This window comes from Bos mutus, chromosome 20 (assembly GCF_027580195.1).
Source record: "Bos mutus isolate GX-2022 chromosome 20, NWIPB_WYAK_1.1, whole genome shotgun sequence".
In the NCBI taxonomy this organism is placed as follows: domain Eukaryota; kingdom Metazoa; phylum Chordata; class Mammalia; order Artiodactyla; family Bovidae; genus Bos; species Bos mutus.
The window spans coordinates 51,328,219-51,353,062 of record NC_091636.1 but is presented as its reverse complement, the minus strand read 5'-3'; the positions used below and the strand labels follow the sequence as shown (position 1 = coordinate 51,353,062).

Here is a 24,844-nt window from a genome sequence, read left to right as displayed (position 1 = left end):
ACAAGGTTAAAAAGACACTAGGAACAAGCTCTTGTAAAATAGGTTTATGACACCAATGTGTGTGTATGGATGTGCTAAGTCACTTCAGTCATGTCAGACTCTTTGCAACCCTATGGGCCACACCCCACCAACTCCTCTGTCCATGTGGATCCTCCAGGCAAGAATACTCGAGTGGGTTGCTATGCCCTCCTCCAGTAGGTCTTCCTGACCCAGGGATCAAACCCATGTCTCTTATGTCTCCTGCATCTGCAGGCAGGTTCTTTACCACTAGAGCCACCTGGGAAGCCATTATAATACCAGTCTGAACTCTCTGACTTTCAGAGCAAGCATCATTTTTTAGGGAAAGTCAAGTTCCCTGATTAATTAAATAGTTTTGATAATTACAGCAATCAATTCATTTATTTGTTCCTAGCACTTTCTTATTCTACAAGAAATCACTCTAAAACTCTACCAGTACTCAAGTTACATATTAAATCATCCATAGGTGATGTCTGTACCTACTTCTTTAATTGATTTATTCAAATTAATTTAAATCTACATAATTTGAATCAAATATTTGATTAGATTTTATTACAGTAGGAACTGAGGATCTCTTGGTTCGTGAGTTAAATTAAATCCTTTTATTTTTTTTCTTTTTATAGAAGAGGGGTAGACAGAACAAATAATAAATAAATAATTCTTTTCAGTTAGTGGTAAGATTTATGAGGAAAACAGTTCTAATGGGACAGAAAAACAGCTGGGGAGACATTACATAGAGCAGATAGGGTGCACTTGTCTGAGGATGTAATGTTGGAAGAGGGAAGCAAAGAACCAGGTATGAGGAAATCATAACCTTAGAGAGGAAATTAAGGGCAATATTACTGTATATTTTATTCCTCTTTTCCACACATATTGCTTGAATATCCAACTGTGTGGGCTTCCCTTGTGGCTCAGTGGTAAAGAATCTGCCTGCAATGCAGGAGATGCAGGAGGTGTTGGTTCAGTCCCTGGATCTGGAAAGTCCCCTGGAGAAGCACGTGGCAACCCACTCCAGTATTCTTCCCTGGAGAATCCCATGGACAGAGAAGCCTGTGAGTCTCCAGTCCATGGGTCACACAGTTGGACATGACTGAAGCGACTGAGCACATGCACACACACATTCTACAGTGTGCTAGATATCATGATAGATGTTGGAAATGGACAAAAATCCCCCATGGAGTTTACTCTCTTCTGGGATTTGATGGACAACAGTAAGATAAATAAGCAAACTGTAGCATCCAAAGTGACCATAAGTGCTACGGAAAAATCCAAAATTTGAAAGACATGTGTATAGTGTATCGGGGATTATATGAGGAAGAGTATGTGTGTGTGTATACATGAGAGAGAGCTATGGGAGGGCCTGGTATCATCTACACTGAGGAAGAAATTCAACGCAGTGTTTCACACAAAAAAATAGCCAAACGTTATTTTGTTTGACTTTTAAAAGTGGTCACATTTTCAGATGAGAATGCTCCTTTAGTAAGAGGGAAAAACAATGAAATCTGGCCATTTTTAAAACAGATTTTCACTTTAATAAATTTAAACAATATTTCAGTTCTAAAATTAAAAAAAAAAAAAAACTCTGAAAGAACAGTAAAATTACAGGACAAAAAGTGTCTGTCAAAAAAATATTAAACTGAAGGAATATACACTTAATACAATGTATCTCTATAAACATTGTTACAGTACTAGTCATTAGAAATGAATTTCATTTTTCTATGGGCAAGTTATCAAGGATTTTGTGCAGGACTGCAAATTTTTGATAATGTATTAAGAGTCATAGCATCATATCTAAGCCTATATTTCAGTGACAATAATTTTTGGAACAAATTCACTAAGAAAAAATATAATACAAAAGAGAATTAGAAGAACATCTAGTGTTTTATCTGAGGGCTTATGGTGATATTTTCCCTAAGAAAGAGAAGATTTCATCAACTGTTATAAATGTCTAAGCAAAATATGCATTTTATAGGCATATGCAGTATAAATCATGACCATCTGGAGGGACAATTATATTTTTCACTTCTTGTATGACCACTGTCACATTCTACTTCCAACTTATATTGTTCTTCACAATAGTTAAAACTATGTGCTTTAAAACATATACTATAAATTGACTGCAACTTGTGTAGTCTTGAAGTTACTTTTCTCCAATGAGTTTCATATTTCCCATTTGCATAATCAGTGAAACAATATATTTCTAAATATCTTAAAAATATGTTGAACTCTGCATGGTATGTGAGGATTAAGAACAATATTGCATCTGAAATTAAAGCAATAAACCAACATGAGACATTTTTTTAAACAGAAATTTAAAAACCCTACATATTTCAAGCATTTCCTTTATCATGGTGACACAGATATAGTAATGGCAAAGTGTCTTTAGGGGATTAAACTATAGTAGAAAGATCAGATGCGTTTAAAATTTGAGCCATCATAAAGTCTCATATGTGCTTGGCCAGAAATGGTAACTTTTGGGGAAGAGAGTAAGATGGGATCAGTATTGCCTGGGGGACACAAGGAAGTCTTTGGTGAGAGACATGGGTGAGATCCATGTTAAAAAACAGGAAAAAATGAACAGAAATGCTCAGGAAGGGTGCTACCTTCTATGTAGATGGAAAAATAGCACAGCAGCTTCAGTAGAAATTGCAATGAGTTTGGTGTGGTTGGCATGTAGTGAGTGAATGTGTGCATATATGTGTGTGTGTATGCAGGGGATGGTAATAGAAAACATGCTATCTGTTCTTTATCGTGATGGAACCCAGAAACACACGAAGGGCAAGAGTGAAATTCACTCACAAAGGAAATGGATGAACATTAGGTTTATGGCTCAGAGAATAGCCTTTGTAATAGAAGAAAGAAGCAAGGATGGTTGTAAGTCAACCCATGAGGAGGAAATTTTAATTCAGGTTTGGGAGGGGATCAGTGGGTGGGAGTCCCATGCTATTCGGTAAGGGGAATTCAGTGTAATAGAAGTGGCATAAAAATAAGCCTAGATTTCTGCTTTAAGGAACTGGAGAGGAAGTAGGGTGTTATCCAGGAAAGAGAAAATGGGAGCAGGCACGCTACTGTTGGGAGAAGTAAAGGAATTCAGCTTTAGACACTTTGAGCATGAGAAGACTATCACACACAGACGTTAGAAATGTTTACAAGGCAGAAAACAGTCTTCAATGGTTATGTTAACTTGGGGGAGGGTTAAGAGTTGAGACTGGGCAAGTTAGGTGAAAGAAAGTGAAAGTAAAAGTCGCTGATTTGCTTCGGACTCTTTGTGACCCCATGGTCTATACTGCCCATGGAATTCTCCAGGCCAGAATACTGGAGTGGGTAGCCTATCCCTTCTCCAGGGGATATTCCCAACACAGGAATCGAACTGGGGTCTCCTGCATTGCAGGCAGATTCTTTACCAACTGAGCTATCAGGAAAGTTAGGTGAGATTCTTAAAAACAGAAAACCCTAAAGACTCCACCAGAAAATTACTAGAACTAATCAATGACTATAGTAAAGTTGCAGGATATAAAATCAACACACAGAAATCCCTTGCATTCCTATACACTAATAATGAGAAAACAGAAAGAGAAATTAAGGAAACAATTCCATTCACCATTGCAACAGAAAGAATAAAATACTTAGGAATATATCTACCTAAAGAAACTAAAGACCTATATATAGAAAACTATAAACACTGGTGAAAGAAATCAAAGAGGACACTAATAGATGGAGAAATATACCATGTTCATGGATTGGAAGAATCAATATAGTGAAAATGAGTATACTACCCAAAGCACTTTATAGATTCAATGCAATCCCTATCAAGCTACCAACAGTATTCTTCACAGAGCTAGAACAAATAATTTCACAATTTGTATGGAAATACAAAAAACCTCGAATAGCCAAAGCGATCTTGAGAAAGAAGAATGGAACTGGAGGAATCAACCTACCGGACTTCAGGCTCTACTACAAAGCCACAGTTATCAAGACAGTATGGTACTGGCACAAAGACAGAAATATAGATCAATGGGACAAAATAGAAAGCCCAGAGATAAATCCACGCACATATGGACACCTTATCTTTGACAAAGGAGGCAAGAATATACAATGGATTAAAGACAATCTCTTTAACAAGTGGTGCTGGGAAATCTGGTCAACCGCTTGTAAAAGAATGAAACTAGAATACTTTCTAACACCATACACAAAAACAAACTCAAAATGGATTAAAGATCTAAACATAAGACCAGAAACTATAAAACTCCTAGAGGAGAACATAGGCAAAACACTCTCTGACATACATCATAGCAGGATCCTCTATGATCCACCTCCCAGAATATTGGAAATAAAAGCAAAAATAAACAAATGGGACCTAATTAACCTTAAAAGCTTCTGCACATCAAAGGAAACTATTAGCAAGGTGAAAAGACAGCCTTCAGAATGGGAGAAAATAATAGCAAATGAAGCAACTGACAAACAACTAATCTCAAAAATATACAAGCAACTCCTACAGCTCAACTCCAGAAAAATAAATGACCCAATCAAAAAATGGGCCAAAGAACTGAATAGACATATCTCCAAAGAAGACATATGGATGGCTAACAAACACATGAAAAGATGCTCAACATCACTCATTATCAGAGAAATGCAAATCAAAACCACTATGAGGTACCATTTCACACCAGTCAGAATGGCTGCGATCCAAAAGTCTACAAGTAATAAATGCTGGAGAGGGTGTGGAGAAAAGGGAACCCTCTTACACTGTTGGTGGGAATGCAAACTAGTACAGCCACTATGGAGAACAGTGTGTAGATTCCTTAAAAAACTGGAAATAGAACTGCCTTATGATCCAGCAATCCCACTGCTGGGCATACACACTGAGGAAACCAGAAGGGAAAGATACACGTGTACCCCAATGTTCATCGCAGCACTGTTTATAATAGCCAGGGCATGGAAGCAACCTAGATGTCCATCAGCAGATGAATGGATAAGAAAGCTGTGGTACATATACACAATGGAGTATTACTCAGCCATTAAAAAGAATACATTTGAATCAGTTCTAATGAGGTGGATGAAACTGGAGCCTATTATACATAGTGAAGTAAGCCAGAAGGAAAAACACCAATATACTAACGCATATATATGGAATTTAGAAAGATGGTAACAATAACCCTGTGTACGAGACAGCAAAAGAGACACTGATGTATAGAACAGTCTTATAGACTCTGCGGGAGAGGGAGAGGGTGGGAAGATTTGGGAGAATGGCATTGAAACATGTAAAATATCATGTATGAAACGAGATGCCAGTCCAGGTTCGATGCACGACACTGGATGCTTGGGGCTGGTGCACTGGGAGGACCCAGGGGGAGGGTATGGGGAGGGAGGAAGGAGGAGGGTTCAGGATGGGGAGCATGTGTACCTGTGGCGGATTCATTTTGATTTTTGACAAAACTAATACAATTATGTAAAGTTTAAAAATAAAATAAAATTAAAAATTAGAATAACTGTCAAAAAATAAAAAAAAAAACAGGAAATGGCAAATACAAAAATAATATATTTACAGAAACAAAGAACACCTTGTATTTTTCTCTGAAATTTTCATGTTTGGCAAAAAACAATAAATCGAGGTGTATGCTTGGCTATGTACAACAGTTGAGTGCCCGCCCAGTCGTGTTGGACTGTCTGTGACCCCATGAACTGTATGTAGCCCGCCAGACTCCTCTGTCCATGGAATTTTCCAAGCAAGAATACTGGAGTGGGTTGCCATTTCTTTCTACCCAGGGATAAAACCCGGTTTTCCTGTGTCTTCTGCTTTGTAGGCGGATTCTTTACCGCTGTGCCACCCAGGAAGCCCAATCAAGTATTCCTAATTGTTCTTTTTTTCTGTTTTTCTAAGAGTTTTTCCAAAATCAACCACGTGGTGGTGCTGTGCTACCAAATCATTTGATGTCAATTCACTCCCTTGCCACTGAAGCCAGCAAAAAGGAGTTTAGTGACAACAGGGCATAAGTAAAATGTCCAGTGGAATCAGTAGAGAGTTTAGCCTATTTATTTAAAACCCCGAGAAAGAATAAAATACTTTATCTCTTACGTTTTTAAGGAAAAACTAAATAATTCTCCTGTGGATTTACTGTGATCACATTTATGGTTATTTGAAATGAAATATTATTATTATGTAATTGCAAAATAGTAAGGATTTATTTTTTAGTTCCAAAGAAGTTTTACTTATTTTAAAATAAATAGGAAATTATTTTACCATTCTTTATTTTAAATAGATGCTATCATTACTTATGTAAAAATAGTACAGAGCTGTTTTAGAAATTAGTCAAATTATTAAAATTGCTCTTTTGCACAATATAAGTATTCATCTCAGTATTTAACTGCTTAAATCTCTTAAACAGTAACAAGAAAACCACAGTGTGCATGTACATAAATATGTAGTTTCAGTTCTTGAATATTTATAACTCATGTTAACTTTACATTTATATTTATATCCAGTAAATATATATTTATTCTCACTTACAGGCTTCTCAGGTGGTGCTAGTGGTAAAGAACCCAGCTGCCAGTACAGGAGGCATAAGAGACTTGAGTTCTATCCCTGGATAGGAAAGATCCCCTAGAGGACGGCATGGCAGCCCTCTCCAGAATTTTTGCCTGGAGAATCCCTTGGACAGGCATGCTATGGTTCATAGGGTCACACAGAGTCATACACAACTGAAGCAACTTAGCATGCACATTCTCACTTATCCAGTAAGATATAAAAACTGTGGACTAAAAACATATATTTAATTTAGCTTTTCTTCTAAGAATGAAGTGGCTGAATTTAAAATGACTTTTTCTCTCATTTTAAATGCAACCCATGGCCTAATTATTAGATGTGACCCCAAAAAAATTTAAGTTATATTATCCTGACTTTGTTATTGTTTCTATTGTTATAATACTTAGCCATATATAGGGCACGTTTTATTTATTCATACTTTCCTTAGTGCAATAGGACATAAGTATAAAATAAGAATAGTTTCTTTAAAAAAAAAAAAGCAGTGTCTTGTGCCTTGGAGAGAGATATAAAGTTGCATAATGTTATTCTGAATTCAGAATGACACAGTGAAATGGCATTGTCACAGTGCTCATAAACTGAACCTAAGTTGAGGTTTAAAAAATAAAAATGCCTTTTTCATTCTGAGAAGCTCATGTAAACTTGACCATCATTTTTAATCCACTTATACCTTCCATGCATGGAGAAAGAGGAGAGAGGGAAAAATAGTAAAAGGAAACTGGATAAAGATTTTGGAAATGCAATTATAACAAGAATGTGTGTTTTAGAGAATTTTAAGCATTTTAATTTATTCTTTAGTGAGATAAAAAAGAAAACCACTCCAAAAACAAAAACCAGATGATATTTAAAAACAGATATATTCAAATGGAGAATATGTATTTTTAGACTTTTCATATGCATGTAATATACTTAAGAATATAATTTCTATATGAATTTGATTTCATATCAAAAATTTTCATTGCAATTCTATACTGAGCTATTGAGAGAAAAGTTTCCAAAAGTAATTTTAAGGTCATTATGGAACCTAAACACTGCTGTTGATATTTACATACATATTTATTATTGTACATCTACTTTTCCTGGGACTGAATAAGTTGAAGATACAATTTTCTGAGAACTCTATGTATATATCCATAAATAGTCTTTTAATAAAGCTTTCCCTAAAAAAAATCTATTTAAAGAACTATAGGCCAAACTAGAAAAGATGCTTAACATCACTAATCACCAGGGAAATGTTAACAGCATAATGAGATACCACCTCATATATACTAGATTGGTTATTATCAAAAAGACAAAAAAAATAGTGTTGGAGAGAATATGAGGAAAAAAGAGTCTTTGTACACTATTGGTGCACATACAAATTGGTGTAGCCATTATGGAAACCAGTATGTAGGTTGCTCACAAAGTGGGCTTCCCTGGTGCTCAGATGGTAAAGCGTCTGCCTGCAATGTGGGAGACCTGGGTTCAATCCCTGGATTGGGAAGATCCCCTGGAGAAGGAAATGGCAAGCCACTCCAGTACTCTTGCCTGGAAAATTCCATGGATGGAGGAGCCTGGTGGACTATGATCCATGGGGTCACAAAGAGTCGGGCACTAACTTAAAAAGACATATGCAAACCAATTTTCACTGCAGCATTATTTTGTTATTGTTATTTAGTTGCTAAGTCACGCCCAACACTTTACGACCCCACGGACTGGTGGACTGCCGTCTATGGGGTTGCACAGAGTCGGACAGGACTGAAGAGACTTAGCAGCAGCAGCAGCAGGCTCCTCTGTCCTCCACTATCTCCTGGAGCTTGCTTAGGCCTTCCCCAGTGGCTCAATGGTAAAGAACCTGCCTGCCAGTGCAGAAGGAGTGGGTTCAATTCCTGGGTTGGGAAGATCCCATGGAGAAGAAAATAGACACCCCACTTCAGCAATCTTGCCTGGGAAATCCCTTGGACAGAGGAGCCTGGAGAGTTGCAGTCCATGGGGTTACAAAAGAGTCAGACATGATTTAGTGACTAAACAAAAACAGACATCATTATTGACAATAACAAAAATATGGAAGCATCTCAAATGCCCACTGAGAAGTGAACGGATAAAGAAAACATGGTATATACAGCCTTCCCTTGGTATCCACAGGGCATTGACTCCAAGACCCCTTGGAGATACCAAAATCCAAGGATGCTCAGATCCCTTGTATAAAATGATAGTATTTGCATATAACCTTTGCATATTTTCTGTACACTGTAAATATTTTTATATCACTTATAATATCTAATATAAGTAAATGCTATGTAAATAGTTGCCTGTATGCAGCAACTTCAAGTTTTGTCTTTCAGAATTTTATATGGAACTTGTCCCCCAAATACTTTGGCAGTTGATTGAATTATTGGATATGAAATCTGCAGTTACAGAGATACAGAATAAAATGTTACTCTTTATGACAACATGGAAGAACTTTGAGGGCATTATGTTAATTTAAGTGAAATAAGTCAAAGAAAGACAAATATCATATAATTTCATTTATCTATGAAATCGAAAACAAACAAACAAGCTGATACAGAGAACTGATTGGTGTTGCCAGAAGTAGAGGTTGGGTAGTGGGTGAAATGGGTGGTGTGGGGTGTGGCTCGTGTGCCCAGTCGTATCCGACTCTTTGCAATCCCATGGACAGTAGGCTACCAGGCACCTCTGTTCATGGTATTTCCCAGACAAGATTACTGGAGGGGGTTGCCATTTCTTCTTCCAGGGGATCTTCCCAACCCAGGGATTGAACCCATATCTCCTACATTTCTTGCATTGGTAGGCAGATTCTTCACCACTGAGCCACCTGGGAAGACCCCAGTGAAATGGATAAAGGGAGTCAAAACATTTTTTCTCTTTCTCACATTTACATATTTCTTAATGCCCCTCCCTGACAAAAGACAAACTACATATCCTGAGATAATGACATATTTCTAATATTTTGAATTTTACTCTTCTTCTATACAAATCAAGTTAACTAGAGGGCTTCCCATCATATTATACCTTCTTGTCTTCTCCCTCCTGGTTAATTTTTCTGTTTACTTACCACATCATAGCACCCTCAAGCCCAGCTTTATCCTTTCTCATTTCTTCCATTCACCTGTAGCAGAGCTTGCCCATGTCAGAATTCATCCACCCTGAGGTCTAGGCTTATGAACAAGTGTATGTTAGATATTGATATTCTCTTAAAAGTAGTAAATAGGGCGGGGCCAAACCTGGTATACTTAGTGTTTACTTCTATTATCTTATTTTTAAATTAACCTTTTCATCTAAGCTGATAACAATAACAAATTAAAACAAAATTAAACTCTGGTAAGAATTTTTTAATGACTTAAGCGAATTAATAGGCCTAGTTGTTTCAACATAAAATATACATGTGTGTGTGAGTGCTAAGTTCCTTCAGTAGTGTCTGACTCTTTGCGACCCTATTGTTGCCCTCCTCTGTCCATCATGTTCTCCAGGCAAGAATACTGGAGTGGGTTTCCATGCCCTCCTCCAGGGGATCTTCCAGGGATCGAACCAGCATCTCTTATATCTGGTGCATTGGCAGGCACATTCTTTACCCCTAGCACCACTTGGGAAGTCCAACATAAAATATATATCTGCTGAATCACAAAATAAAAGTTGGGAATGAATCTTTCCTAGTTACCCAGATATTTTTTTAATTTAAAATATTCCTAATTGAAAGGAAATAAAGATGTCTCTCATTTCCTTTGTGTTGTTTAATTTTTATTGGGTAATCTACTATTCAAAAATATGTCCACATACCTTTTTCAATTTGATAACTCCTTCTTGCGTGTCCTCATCTGTGACGATGTCAAACAAATTTCCCCCATCTCCTGGAACAATATTGTATTCAATTTCTGCATTTTGTCCAAAATCAGGATCCACTGCTCTTATTCTTCCAATAGCTGAGCCAACAGGAGAAGATTCGGGAACTTTCAGATGGAAAATGCCTGATGAGATATATTTATATTTTTTGTTTACAGTGAAGTTAGTCAAATATATAAGATTACTTGGCTTGAAAATACAGTCTACAGAAAATAAACCAACTGTAAGACATAATAGTGCAAAACCAAAAGGCAGTTTGTTCTCCAGTTAAAGGTTATAATTAGGTGTAGTATTTTCACTTTTCATTTCAAAGGATTTTGTTGTAGAATTTCAATCATTAAAAACAGAAAGTGTTGAAATTACTATGAACAAGTATTTTACATACTAACACCATCTAATACTTGCACCTAGTATCAAATGTGAAGGTGAAGATATCCATGAAATAAATTGGTACTAATGTGAAAGAATCCAGGACATAAGACATAGATTAGAAACATGCCTCCATGGGATTCTCCAGGCAAGAGGACTGGAGTGGGTTGCCATTTCCTTCTCCAGGGGATCTTCCTGACACAGGGATCAAACCCAGGTCTCTTGCATTCCAGGCAGACGCTTTAACCTCTGAGCCACCAGGGAAGCCCAATGTAAAAGAATCCAGGATATAAGACATAGATTAAAAAGATGTATAGAGAGATGATAGATGAATAGATAGATGAGCACACAGAAAATAGAAGAAAAATATTTAGATACTTAGAAAAACAAGGTTTTGTATCCTGATGTTTATTAAAAATAAAATATTTATCTTAATATTTATATTATCCTAATATTTATGTATCCTATATTTATAAAATATATAATATAAATATAATAAAATGAAATATTTACTCAATGAGTATACTCACTAAACTAAAAATGACCTTGAAATAAGTATATGAGTATATATGTATTAAATATATGTACATATATTTAATCTATAATGGATTTAAGTATATTGTGCTATAGTCTAATATTAAACTTTTACTTAATCAATTTTTCCTGCATTTCCTTCTAGGTATTTTTACACACTTTTAAAATCAGGACATAATTTTCTCTCTCTCAATATTTTATCTTTAAAGAAAAAAGTAAAATGCTTGCTTTGTGCCACCAGGGGGAGCACCAACATTACTATAAATTTGATACTGAGTCAAGCCTAAAGAAAAAGCTCTACAAAAATTACAACAGAATCAAAAAATTATAATATCCCACAAAATTAAAACATACGTTGTTTACAAGAATTTTAAAAATTTTATAAGGCATGAGATGAAGAAAAAGATGTAGGCTATTGTATTGATGCTATGCTTGCTATGCTGTCGCTTCAGTCGTATCCGACTCTGTGCGACCCCATAGACGGCAGCCCACCAGGCTCCCCCATCCCTGGGATTTTATTGATATCTCACCAATAAAAATATGAATTGATTAAACAGTAGTCTGTTTAAGTCAAAATAAGGAAAGAAAGAAAGCAGGAGGAAAATCAAAACTAAACACAAAAATACAAAGTTTCAATATATAATGACTTTGATTAAAACTTCTATTAGTTGATTTTGGATTGTAATTTCCTATAAGTAAAGCAACCAGGAAAATTAATTTGATTTGCACTTCTAGTTATATTTATAGCAATTAAATTAGGAAGTAAATATGTTTTTGGATAGTGAGGTTCATTCAACATGCTATATTACATTATTACAATAATTTCCTTTAAGAGATATAAGAAAAAATAATAAATACATTAGGGAGATTCTGCCAAATAATTTATTCTTTACTCCCAACTGTTTGTATGGGTTTTATTGTTCTTTCACAATCAGCTTCAAAATTTTATAAATGAATTAGCCCTAGTAGCTCTTAAATTTTGCCATCTCCCTTTCTACCACTCCCCCAAAAAGATTTATACCATTTGCCCTTATTTATATTAGCCTTGCTGCTAAGTCACTTCAGTCATGTCCAACTCTGTGCGACCCCATAGACGGCCTCCTACCAGGCTCCCCCGTCCCTGGGATTCTCCAGGCAAGAACACTGGAGTGGTTTGCCATTTCCTTCTCCAATGCATGAAAGTGAAAAGTGAAAATGAAGTTGCTCAGTCGTGTCCGACTCTTAGAGACTTCATGGACTGCAGTCTACCAGGCTCCTCCATCCATGGGATTTTCCAGGCAAGAGTACTGGAGTGGGGTGCCATTGCCTTCTCCGATATTAGCCTTATTTATATCCATTTAATGGACATTGCCTCAATGGGACATATATTTAGTCTCAAGAGAGTTAAATATTCACCTAAATCTTTCATTTGCATGTAATAGAAAATATACAGTGGTATAAAATTCTTGTTTAATCAGTTAATTTAATAGTTAACTGACTGTATGTTGTTGTAATTATTTAGTTGCTAAGTTGTAGCTGATTCTTTGTGACTGCATGGACTGCAGCATACCAGGCTTCCTTGTCCTTCACTATCACACTGAGTTTGCTCAAATTTATGTCCATTGAGTCAGTGACTTTATCCAACCATCTCATCCTCTGCCAGCCCCCTCTCCTTTGGCCTTCAATCTTTCCCAGCATGAGGGCCTTCTCCAGTGAGTCATCTCTTTGTATCAGGGGGCCAAAGTATTGGAGTATCAGCTGAAGTCCTTCCAATGAACATTCAGGGTTGATTTCCTTTAAGATTGACTGGTTTGATCTCCTTGCAGCTCAGGGGACTTTCAAGAGTCTTCTCCAGCACCACAATTCAAAAGCGTCAAAAGTGGCTTAGTTGTAAAGAATCTGCCTGCCAATGCAGGAGGCACAGGAGACATGGGTTCTATCCTTGGGTCGGGAAGATCCCCTGGAGGAGAAAATGAAAAAGCATTCTTGCCTGAGAAATCTTCTAGACAGAGAAGCTTGGTGGGCTATAGGCCATGGGGTCACAAAGAATTGAACACGACTGAGCACACAGGCTTTCCAGGTGGTGCTAGTGATAAAGAACCTGCCTGACAAAGAAGGAGACATAAGAGACGTGGGTTCAATCCCTGGGCTGGGAAGATCCCCTGGAGAAGGAAATGGCAACCCACTCCAGTGTTCTTGCCTGGAGAATCCCATGGACAGAGGAGGCTGGGGGCTACAGTCCATGGGGTCTCAAAGAATCAGACATGAGTGAAACCACTTAGCACACACATGAGCATGCACGCACTAACAATAGAGCGGCCTTCAAAAGAGATATGAGAAACCTCTCTAAAAGACAAAAGGTTATATAAATAAATAAATAGACATAGACCAAATAAGAACACTTCAAGTGGCAATAATGGAGCATTATGACCAACCTAGATAGCATATTCAAAAGCAGAGACATTACTTTGCCAACAAAGGTCCGTCTAATCAAGGCTATGGTTTTTCCTGTGGTCATGTATGGATGTGAGAGTTGGACTGTGAAGAAAGCTGAGCACCAAAGAATTGATGCTTTTGAACTGTGGTGTTGGAGAAGACTCTTGAGAGTCCCTTGGACTGCAAGGAGATCCAACCAGTTCCTTCTGAAGGAGATCTGCCCTGGGATTTCTTTGGAAGGAATGATGCTAAAGCTGAAATTCCAGTACTTTGGCCACCTCATGTGAAGAGTTGACTCATTGGAAAAGGCTCTGATGCTGGGAGGGATTGGGGGCAGGAGCAGAAGGGGACGACAGAGGATGAGATGGCTGGATGGCATCACTAACTCAATGGATGTGAGTCTCAGTGAACTCCGGGAGTTGGTGATGGACAGGGAGGCCTGGCTTGCTGCGATTCATGGCGTCGCAAAGAGTTGGACACGACTGAGTGACTGAACTGAACTGAACTGAGGTAGACATTATAATATAATTTGGGTTGAAAAACTCATATTTGTCTATCAAACCAGCAATTTTTCACAGACTATAATTATGATTCATTAGGTTTCATTCCTTAAACTCTTAATAGAGAGGCTAGCCTTTAGAGTTGCTCAATGTTTGTGGTCTTAAAGTAGTGTTTGAATTTGAGGTAACGAGAACAAAGAAAAAGAATAAAATCATAGGTAACATTTTATATAATGTTCACCTACAGAAAAGGTAAAGACAGATATCAAGGGAAATTTGTATGAGTTCAAATAGCCATGATTATATAATCAGAACATGATGCAGTTTTTTCAACCTAGTTTCTTTGGAGCATAAGTGTCTCACAATAACCATATTAAACTCTGACCCTATTGAAGCTCTCCTGAGATGTAAGCAAGCATACAGATGCCTGAATTCCTGTTTAACGCAGCAAGAAAGCATGTGACACAGTTATTAAAGTTGTACTAAACTTCTCAGCCACAAACTCCAAATAAAAATGAAAAGGCAAAGTACATGTGAGATATTATTCCTTTTATTCTTTTTTTCTTAATGCCTATGGTTTATCAGAAACGTGTCTGCATTCTTTGCATCTCACTGTGCGCTTGTGATATTGAATAGAAGAAATACCAAAAACCTTGAATCTATGGTGTTATCTGTCATGGTCTACTCTCATGGTACATCAATAAGTGTTAGAAAGTTCTTGAGGTTTTCCAAAGAGAGTGTTGGAGGTATAGGTTGAAAAATAAATGCTGCTTTAACAGGGTGTTTAGTTAAGAAACAAGACTTTGTGTGCTCAGTCAATCCTTCTTGTCTCTCTGTTTGCAACCCCAGGGACTGTAGCCCACCAGGCTCCTCTGTCCGGGGGATTTCCCAGGCAAGAATACTGGAGTGGGTTGCCATTTCCTTTTCTGGGGGATTTTCCTGACCCAAAGATGGAACCCGCGTCTCCTGTGTCTCCTGCATTGGCAGGTGGTAGTCAAGTGTAAGTGAAAGTGAAGTCACTCAGTCGTGTCCAACTCTTTGCGACCCGTGGACTGTAGCCCACCAAACTCCTCCATCCATGGGATTCTCCAGGCAAGAATACTGGAGTGAGTTGCCAAGTGTAGTGGATTTCAAATTAAAAACATGAACAGCTGTACATGGCAGTGATAGTGATGCATCATTGGAGCAAAGGGAGTATTGAATGAAATCTTTAGGAAAATATGTGTCTAACTTATAATCTTGGAATATTTCTTACTCTATCCTATCTATTTAAGGGAAGCAAATAAGTTACATGTTAGGCGTTTAGGTTTGCTTCTCATTTGAATATTTAAAAATAAAAATAATAGAATAAAAAAATCAAGGAAAATAATCTAGTCTGGAATCATCACTTAGGGATTATGATTCGTGAAGGCAAAATATTTAGCCAGAATTGAGACCATTCAATGTTAGAAAAAAAGTTGAAACTCAGGAAGGTTATCTAAAGGACATCAGATAATACAGAGCATAGATGAAAAAGTTCTCCTTTTCAAGACAATATGCTGAGATACGAGTTCTATGTTTTATAAAAGAACATTTTATGAAGCTAATAACAATAAATGTGAAGATAGCTATTATTTGTATTATGCTATCAATATATGTTAAGTAGCAGCTTTAAAAAAAAAAAAAAACTGTCAGCATACAGTAAGCCTGCAAAACTCATAATTATCTAATGGCATTGGAAAATCTGTGATTAAAATGAAATACTATCCCTGTCCACAAAAGATCTACTCAATAACATTCCATTAACATGCCCTACCCAAATTAATATATAATAGAAGTAAAACAGTGGTTTCCCATTTATATAATTTTTGTACACTGAGGTTTTAGTGTACATAAAACAAACACATACAGAGCACTGAATTTTCTGTTGTTTACATAAGAGGTATACATATTAGTAAGGTGGAAGATGCATTTAAGACAAGCATTTCTCAGTAGAACATCACAGTTGGTAATAAAGCCTGCAGAATACGGAACAAGTCAAAAAAAACCGTGCCTTAGTCTTGTCAGATTGCTTACACTCTGTCGTTTTATTTTCAATGACTTGACATTTTATCGCTTCTAGAAACTCAACAGCAATAAAGCTAGGGTCATTCAGATTAATTCAAAGCTGAAGTAAATCTTCAACTGTGCCAACTTGGATGGCTTTTGATGTACTATGTAATTACACTGCCATCATTTTCTGGGCATCCTACATTTGACGCATATGAAACATCTTAATGGCTCTACCTGTCCAACACAGAGTAAGATATAAAACAGGTGACAAGAAATTATTCACAGTGTCAATACTAATATATACTTACATATTTATCAATATGAATGCTATGTTTAACTATTAGAACTAACAAATGAATTCAGTGAAGATGTAGGATCCCAAATTAATTTGCAGAAATATGTTGCATTTCAATACACTAGTAATGAAATATGGAAGAAAAATTAAGGAAACAATTCCCTGTTCAGTTCCATAAAGAATAAAATACCTATAAATAAATATAACCAAGGAGGTGAAAACCTCTACTCTGAAAAATAAAAGACATTGATAAAACTACAATCTAAAGATTTAATGCAATCCTAAAAAAATACAAATAATATGTTTCACAGAACTGGAAAAAAAAATCTTAAAATTTGTATGAAACCCCAAAAACCATTAATAGCCAAAGAAATCTTGAGAAAAAAGAGTAAAGCTAGAAGTAGCGTGCTCCCTAATTTCAAGCTATAGTACAAAATCAGTCATAAAAAAGAATGAAATCTTGCCATTTGTTGCAATGTGGATGGATTTAGAAGGCATTACGCTAAGTAAAATACAAAAATACAGAAAAGGACAAATATCATATGATCTCACTTACATTTGATATTTGAGAAACAAAACTTGACCTGCATTGTTGTATGGCAGAAACCAACACAACATCATAAGGATTTTTTTTTTAATATTTTTAAAAACTGACAAAACAAAAACAGACTCAGAGATAAGGAGAATGGGGCCTCCCAGGCAGCACAGCGGTAAAGAATCCACCTGCCAATACAGGAGACAAGAGACGTGGGTTCAATCCCTGGGTCGGGAAGATCCTCTGGAGGAGGGAATGGCAACCCACTCCAGTATTCTTGCCTGGAGAAGCCCATGGACAGAGGAGCCTGGAGGGCTACAGTCCATAGGATTGCAAAGAGTCAGACGTGACTGAGAGACTGAGCATGCACACATACGCACACAGACACAGAGAACAAACAATGGGTGATTTCCAGAGGGGAGGGAAGTGTAGGAGATGGGCAAAATAGGTAAAGGGAACTAAGAGGTGTATATACTTGCAGTTATGAAATAAATAATCACAGTGTTACATGGTACAAAGTAATGAATGTCATCAATGGTATTGTAATAGCTTTCTACGGGCATAGATGGTCATTAGATCTACCGTACTGATCTTTTAGTGATGAACTTAAATGTCCAATCACTATGTTGTACACCTGAAACTAACATGATATGGTATATCAACTATGTGTCAATTTTTAAATTATTGATACTTGCTACAAAATGGATTAACTTTTAAACATGTTATTTTAAGTAAAACATATGATATAAAGGATTAACTATTGTATGAATTCATTATATGGAGTATACAGATAGGCAAATCTATAAAATAAAGTAGATAAAATTATGCCTGGGAGTTGGGGAGGCAAAGGAGAGGGATGGGGGACCTATTCTAATAGGCATGCAGTTTCGTTGAGGATGATAAAAATAGTCTATAATTAGATCACAGTGATGGTTACACAACTGTGTATGTATAATAAAAAGCACTGAATTGTATACTTTTAAAAAAAAAAAAACAAAAAAAAGTAAAAAAAAATTTAAAGTTTTTAAAAAATAAAATTTAGAAAATAAATGTGTATTATTATAAAACTGTTGATTCAGTGACTGAAGTCAAACATTAGTGATCTGTATATATGATTTCCCACCTAATTACAGAGAAGTGAAATGTTGCTTTATAAACATTTTAGTGTTTTAATTACTTGAGTGTGTCTGTGTGTGTTAGTAGCTCCATCATGTTTGACTCTTTGTGACCCAATGCACTGTAGCCACAGTCGCCTCTGTCCATGGAATTCTGCAGGCAAGAATACTGGACATGACTGAACGACTAACACACACACACACATCCTGGAGTGGTTTGCCATTCCCTTTTCCAGGGATCTTCGCAATGCAGGGATCAAACCCAGGTCTCCTCCCTTGCAGGCAGATTCTTTACCATCTGAACCACAAGAGAAGTCCTATGCACACAAAATGATCTTTCTTTATCTATAGAAAATAAAAAGGAAATGAAAGCAAACATCATATCGCATATGATGTTTTCTCATATTTTACAGAAAAGATAATATCATATGGAGGATAGATCAGCTTCCTGAACTTTCAGACTATGACACATCATATTACCAATAGTCTAAAAAAGTACAATGTGTAAGATGCAATAAAACCCTTTTCCTTTGTCTCCCACTGTTCCTATAGAGTTTCTTCATTTGCCTTTTCTGCTCATCTTTAAATAGGCAGTCCTATGTTGACTTTAATTACCAAAATCTGAATTTGGAAATCAGACATTTCTAGTATATCATATTTATTAATGTTCTCATCCTTAAGCAAAATGAAGACTTATCTCGTCTGCCACTCCACCTCCAAGCCAAACTGGACCAGGGCAGATGGGGCTTCAGTTTAGAAGTGGACATCTTTACAGGGTTTCCCTCTGTCTTATCATTTACCAGTAAAACTCCCATCCTGGCTTACTTCAACACAACATCACTGAATACAGATTTGAGAGGAGATGTGCATAAGTGACTGTGAGGATGTGGTAGAGCCAGCTCCACCATACAGATGAAGAAATTGAGGTACAAACATGTAGCTACTTACAGTCAGTAAGTTGAACCAATCAAGTGTTATCTCTGCTCTAAACTACAGCCCCTTATTTGGTCTGACTATTTCACTTTACTTGTTTTTTCTGCCTTAGTGTCAGTCAAGTGGAGGCAATTGTTGAGTTATCAAATAACCCCTTTACAAATACAAATAATTCAAGTTCTTCTTAATTTCAGCTGTATTGATGAATGCAGACTCCAATTAAGGGTGGATTGATTCTGTTGGATAGACTTGGGCAACGTTTCTCTTTTCAGTGTTTATAAAATAAATATCAATGAAGATGTAGAGAAGAGAGCATTAAGGGATGTAAGAGGTTTCCAAGGAAAGGGATGTGACTCTAAAGATAAAATGTCTTCTGCACCCAAGAAAGGAAGGATATTTATCACATCTCTTTCTATCCTTCCAATTCTCTCTTTCTTTTTACATAGCTCCAACATTTCAAGTACAATTTTTTTATATTTTATACCAAAGTTCTACTGATTTGTATGGAGAAGGCAATGGCACCCCACTCCAGTACTCCTGCCTGGAAAATCCCATGGGCGGAGGATCCTGGTAGGCTGCAGTCCATGGGGTCGCTAGGAGTCGGACAGGACTGAGCAACTTCACTTTCACTTTTCACTTTTATGCATTGGAGAAGGAAATGGCAACCCACTCCAGTGTTCTTGCCTGGAGAATCCCAGGGACGGGGGAGCCTGGTGGGCTGTCATCTCTGGGGTCGCACAGAGTCGGACATGACTGAAGCGACTTAGCAGCAACTGATTTGTAGATTCAGTAAACATGTGGCTACATTTCCGAGCAAAACAAATTGCTTTTTATAATATTATTCTTTTTCAAGACTTTATAGTGAAAATTTCAACAAAAAAATTCCAAATGAATTATGAAACAAAAACCCATTTATATTGTCAGGAGATTTCCTGGTAGCTGGGGGCTTCCCTGGTGGGTCAGTGGTAAAGAATCTGTCTGCCAACGTAGGAGATGTGGTTTCGATCCCTGAGTTGAGAAGATCTCCTGCAGAAGGAAATTGCAACCCACTCCAGTAATCTTGCCAGGGAAATTCGATGGACAGAGGAGCCTGGCAGGCTATAGTCCATGGGGTTGCAAAAAAGTCAGATAAAACTTAGCAACTAAAAAGTAACAACAATGATTGTCAGAAAAACAACTGTTCCTGATTTTAAAATATATATATATATGTATTAATATATGTGATTTATATAACCACTCCTCCCATTACATAATAGTAAGCATGATGGAGAGCTTGGCAGGAGCACACACCATTTCAAGTGCATCAATAACCTTCCACTGTACATTCATTTTCTGGAGTACATTTACTATTCCCTTAAAACCTCCATTAAATGTGTAAAACTATCTTTCATCCTTGTCTATTTAATTTCTGATTTACCTAACAAAACACAATAGGTGAATAATTCTCATTGATATTTTCCAATAATTTCACAAAAATAGGCCACATCAAAGATTTTACTATAAATTATAAATATATTCAGCATCTTACAAATTAGGGTCTTGAAAAGTGTTTGAAATTCAAATTCACCTGGGAATACTTATTTAGCCAAAAGTTTGACTTTTCAAACATTTTTTGAAATATTCTGATGCTTAGTCTAGAATAGTGATATTTGTTAATAGTCACTTCCCACATGATATTTTAGTTTCTTTTAAGCAAAACTAATTTTTTCAATAGCAACAAGTTCATTGATCTACAAATTTTATTTCTGAATATTCATCACATATTAATGCATTATGTGCACATGCAGTAGTTTAAATTTTCTGTAATTGTCTATATTTTATTAGTTGACTAGTCCATATCTCTTCCCTATTTTGTTACTTATACCTAAAATGTTTCACTTGCCTACTACTCCTCATTGCCCTTTGCATAAATTCTATTTTTCATTCTTTCAAGGACAGCGTCAAGTCATTTTTGATGAAACTTGTTCTTGTGTCTTTGCATTTCCAATTTTTTCACAGCTCTTTAAATTATGCATTATGTTTTTCCAGTGTTTTAGCATATTTTGGTACACATTTGCTGTTCCACTGATTAACTCTTATTAGATATTTCAGAGATAGCACTGAGAATCTTTCCTTCAACATCCTCTCAGATATACTCTCTAATGATTTGGGTGCCCATCTTACACATTTGTATATCACTTTATGCGTAAGTCCATCATTTACTTTACTTCAAGTAGTATAATTGTCCATTAATTTAATCTTCCTATTATACACAGAGATGCTTGAGGGAAGAGATTAATTTTTTATCTCCTATATATAGTACAAAAATGAGATAGCCATTTATTCCTCAATAAAACTAGCAATCCATGAAACATTATTCACTAAAGGACACAATTTATTGTGTCCAATATTTGGTAATAAAATGTTTCTTATGTACAAAATATTTTGTTTTTATGATTTTTAGTATTGTTTATACATGTTTAACTCATAAATATTGTAGAAGTCCAATGTCTTTGCCTATTTATGCTTAGACTAATAGTAAGGCAAATATGAAATATATTTAAATTGTGAAGTAAATGGAAATTTAGGATGCTTTCATAACTGTGATTAAAAATGTACACCATTGTCAGAAATATGTTTAAATGTTTGAGGTAATAATTTCTAAAGTTCTCCTTATACTTTCGTCATCCCCCTTCCTGAACTTATACTCAAAATTAAAGATTTATATCCTCTTTATTCTGATTAAATTCATCCATGCCTCAAGTTTCCTTTATCACTTCTATCTTTATGTCAGAAAAGCTTTTTTTTTTTTTTGACTTTGATTTTTCTTTGAAACATTCTGTATTTTCATCTATTTTTTCTTGATTTTCACTAATTTCAGCATATCAACAGAAAAACTATCCCTTAGTTTAAATAATTTCTTTGCCAGCTCTTTATTTTACTTATCTCTGAATCCAGCAGATCACAAAGCCCTTCCTGTCCTGCTACTTCCGATCTCTCAGTTCTGCATCTGTCTATTCCAAACAGCTCCCCTAGGTCTGTGCCACATCTTCTCTCTGCTTCAGTGTTTTCCAAATTATTGTTCTAACTTATTGATTTATGACATTCCCACTCTAATCAAAAGCACACATATATACATAAATATATGTGTCTGTTTCAGGCTCATGGCACTCTGCAACCAACCTTCTCTCTTTCAGTCTGTTAAATTTTTAACTATACACACATTTCTTCTTAAATTCTATATCCTTCATAAATATTTTGTAACAATTCTAGCTTGATCAAATAGTTGTATCCTCCTTATACGAATAATTATTCTTATCATATTACAATTTTGGAATTTTATAGTGGTTGTTATTTATTTACACATATAGATATTTGTCTTATAGAGTGCACTGTAGGGTGAGAAGAATAAAGAGAGTAGTATTCAATTCACATCTCTTAAGAATCAAGAACAAGTATCATACATACACATATTTGATTATATAAAAGTGGCAGGAATTTTTGACAATGCAATTTTCAAAGGCTACAGTAATAATAAAATAAACTTAAAGCATTTTAAGACAACTGGGGAAATGACATTAACAATCAGAGCATATATTCTTTACTCTGAGTAAAACTTTGATAGTATTAATATTATTGTTATAATTGCCATCTCAGTGACATCACTTGCTATCCATCTCATATGCTCAGCTTCTCTGAGAATCTGCTAATAGGGCAATGGAGCAACCAGGTTCCAATCTTCTATACCTTGCAACATTGGGAACAGGACCAAGTAGATCATAAAAAAGTGTCAGCACTATTTTAAAAAGATTCATATACTCATCCACAAAGCACAATATGATATTCACAGGGGCAATAATAAGAAAGGAGAGAGGTGGTTTTAAAGTTCTGTTGTTTTTCATTTAGTTACATCTGCTTATACAGACTACTGAAATTCAGTAGACCTGTCTCACTAGAGAATTGGGAGTGCAAAGTTTTTCACTGAGCTTGCATTCAGATTGTATTCACTTTGATAAAATTTGAATTCAGCCTTAAAGCATCAGTATCTGACATGCATAAACTCTTTGGAAGATGTCTAAGCAAGATATAAAAATGTATATGAGTGCTTAATTGTTAAAAAAAAAAAAAACTTTCAAAATACTTAATTTAAAATGACTGTAGTTTAGTATGCAGTCTCCACCCATATAGGTGGAATTTTATAGGAATAGAATTTTGTGCAAATTAAAAAATTCTCATGAGATGCAAAATAATTAACTTATTACCTCTAGTTAATGAATAATGAAAAAGCCATCTCAGAGAATCAACACTTGCCCCTTCATCACAGTAAACTGGTGGATTTCAAATTGTGCCCTGCAGACTACCTATACCAGAGTCTATTGGAATGCTTATTTACAATTCAGATTTCTGGGTCTAAGCTCTGTCAACTGAAGCACTGCTTTTATCCCTACAACATAGGATCCCAAAGGATTCCTAAGGCAAACATGATTTGAGAACCACTGGGAGGCCACTGGTGAGTAAGTTCCAGATTATCAATTGTATGTCTTATCTTCAGGAGATAGTTATTTCTTATTTGTTTTTATTGAAATAGACAAAGACCCATTTGGGAATTAAACTGAAAGCATTTATTCCACTTAGTGAAAAGCTGGTTTTATAATGTGTCTTGGCTTATTTTTCAAGAATAGAAATAGAATCATCAACTATTATGACCCATGCCTACATTCTGTGTGAGAACTGAAAAATTATTGAGTATAAACTCTTTGTGTACTTTTTTAATCCCTAAAATTTATAATTTTTAATGCTTTTTTAGGGCTTCCCAGTTGGCACTAGTGGTAAAGAATCATCCTGCCAATGCAGGCGATGTAAGAGACCCTGGTCTAATCCCTGAGTTGGGAAGATCCCTGCAGGAGGGCACGACAACCACACTCCAGTATTCTTGCCTTGAGACTACCATAGACAGAGGAGGAGTCTGGTGGGCTATGGTCCATGGGGTCACAAAGAGTTGGACATGACTGAAGCAGCTTAGTGTGCAGGCACACAATGCTTTTTAAACATTTCCTCCTAAAATGAAGAGAATATCTAATTGTCAAATATCATAGATACATATAATATTAAAGATCAACTTATATAATTTTTTTGTCTTAGTCATGTTTTTGGGAGGTATTGAGCAGCTGAGCACACACACACACACACACACACACACACACACACCCCGTAGAAGCCACAGATTAGAATAAATTGTCAGAGAATGCTAGAAAAATCCTATATGTTTGAAATTTCTTAAATAAAATTTTAACTATGGGAATTAAACTGTGTATTAAAGTTGATGTTAAATTGGCACTAATATTAAATTTGAGAAACATACACAAACATGAGTTTATATCATTAACCCCTTCACATATTATTTTTTTCTTACCACTTAAAACCAACACCCAGTTCCAATTAAGGAAAGCCTTAACTTGCATTTGATCTAAACTGTTAAATTTGCATACAACTGATCTATGCCACTCTTCCAATCTAAAATATTTGAGTGAAGTTGAAGTAGGCTTTCTCACTTAAATAGTAGTAGAACTTACATAAGACCAATTATTTTAGTCATGTTTCTTCTGGTATTTCATTCAGAGTAATTGCTACCATCTCTTTTGAATTCTTTCACCTAAAATAACATATTGGAGACAGCGATAAGAACAGAAATACCACCTTTGCCTCAGAGGCATCTTTAGAATCATGCTGGAGTTTTTA

General features: G+C 36.0%; 1 protein-coding gene across 1 annotated transcript in view; it reads right to left on the bottom strand.

Moving 5' to 3' along the window:
- Positions 1–24,844, bottom strand: part of CDH12 (cadherin 12) — a 119,958-nt gene that overhangs the window by 65,985 nt on the left and 29,129 nt on the right. Inside the window, exon 3 of the mRNA XM_005904450.2 lies at positions 10,337–10,524. Within this exon, the coding sequence (XP_005904512.2) occupies positions 10,337–10,524 (188 nt within the window). The remainder of the gene's footprint in view (positions 1–10,336; positions 10,525–24,844) is intronic.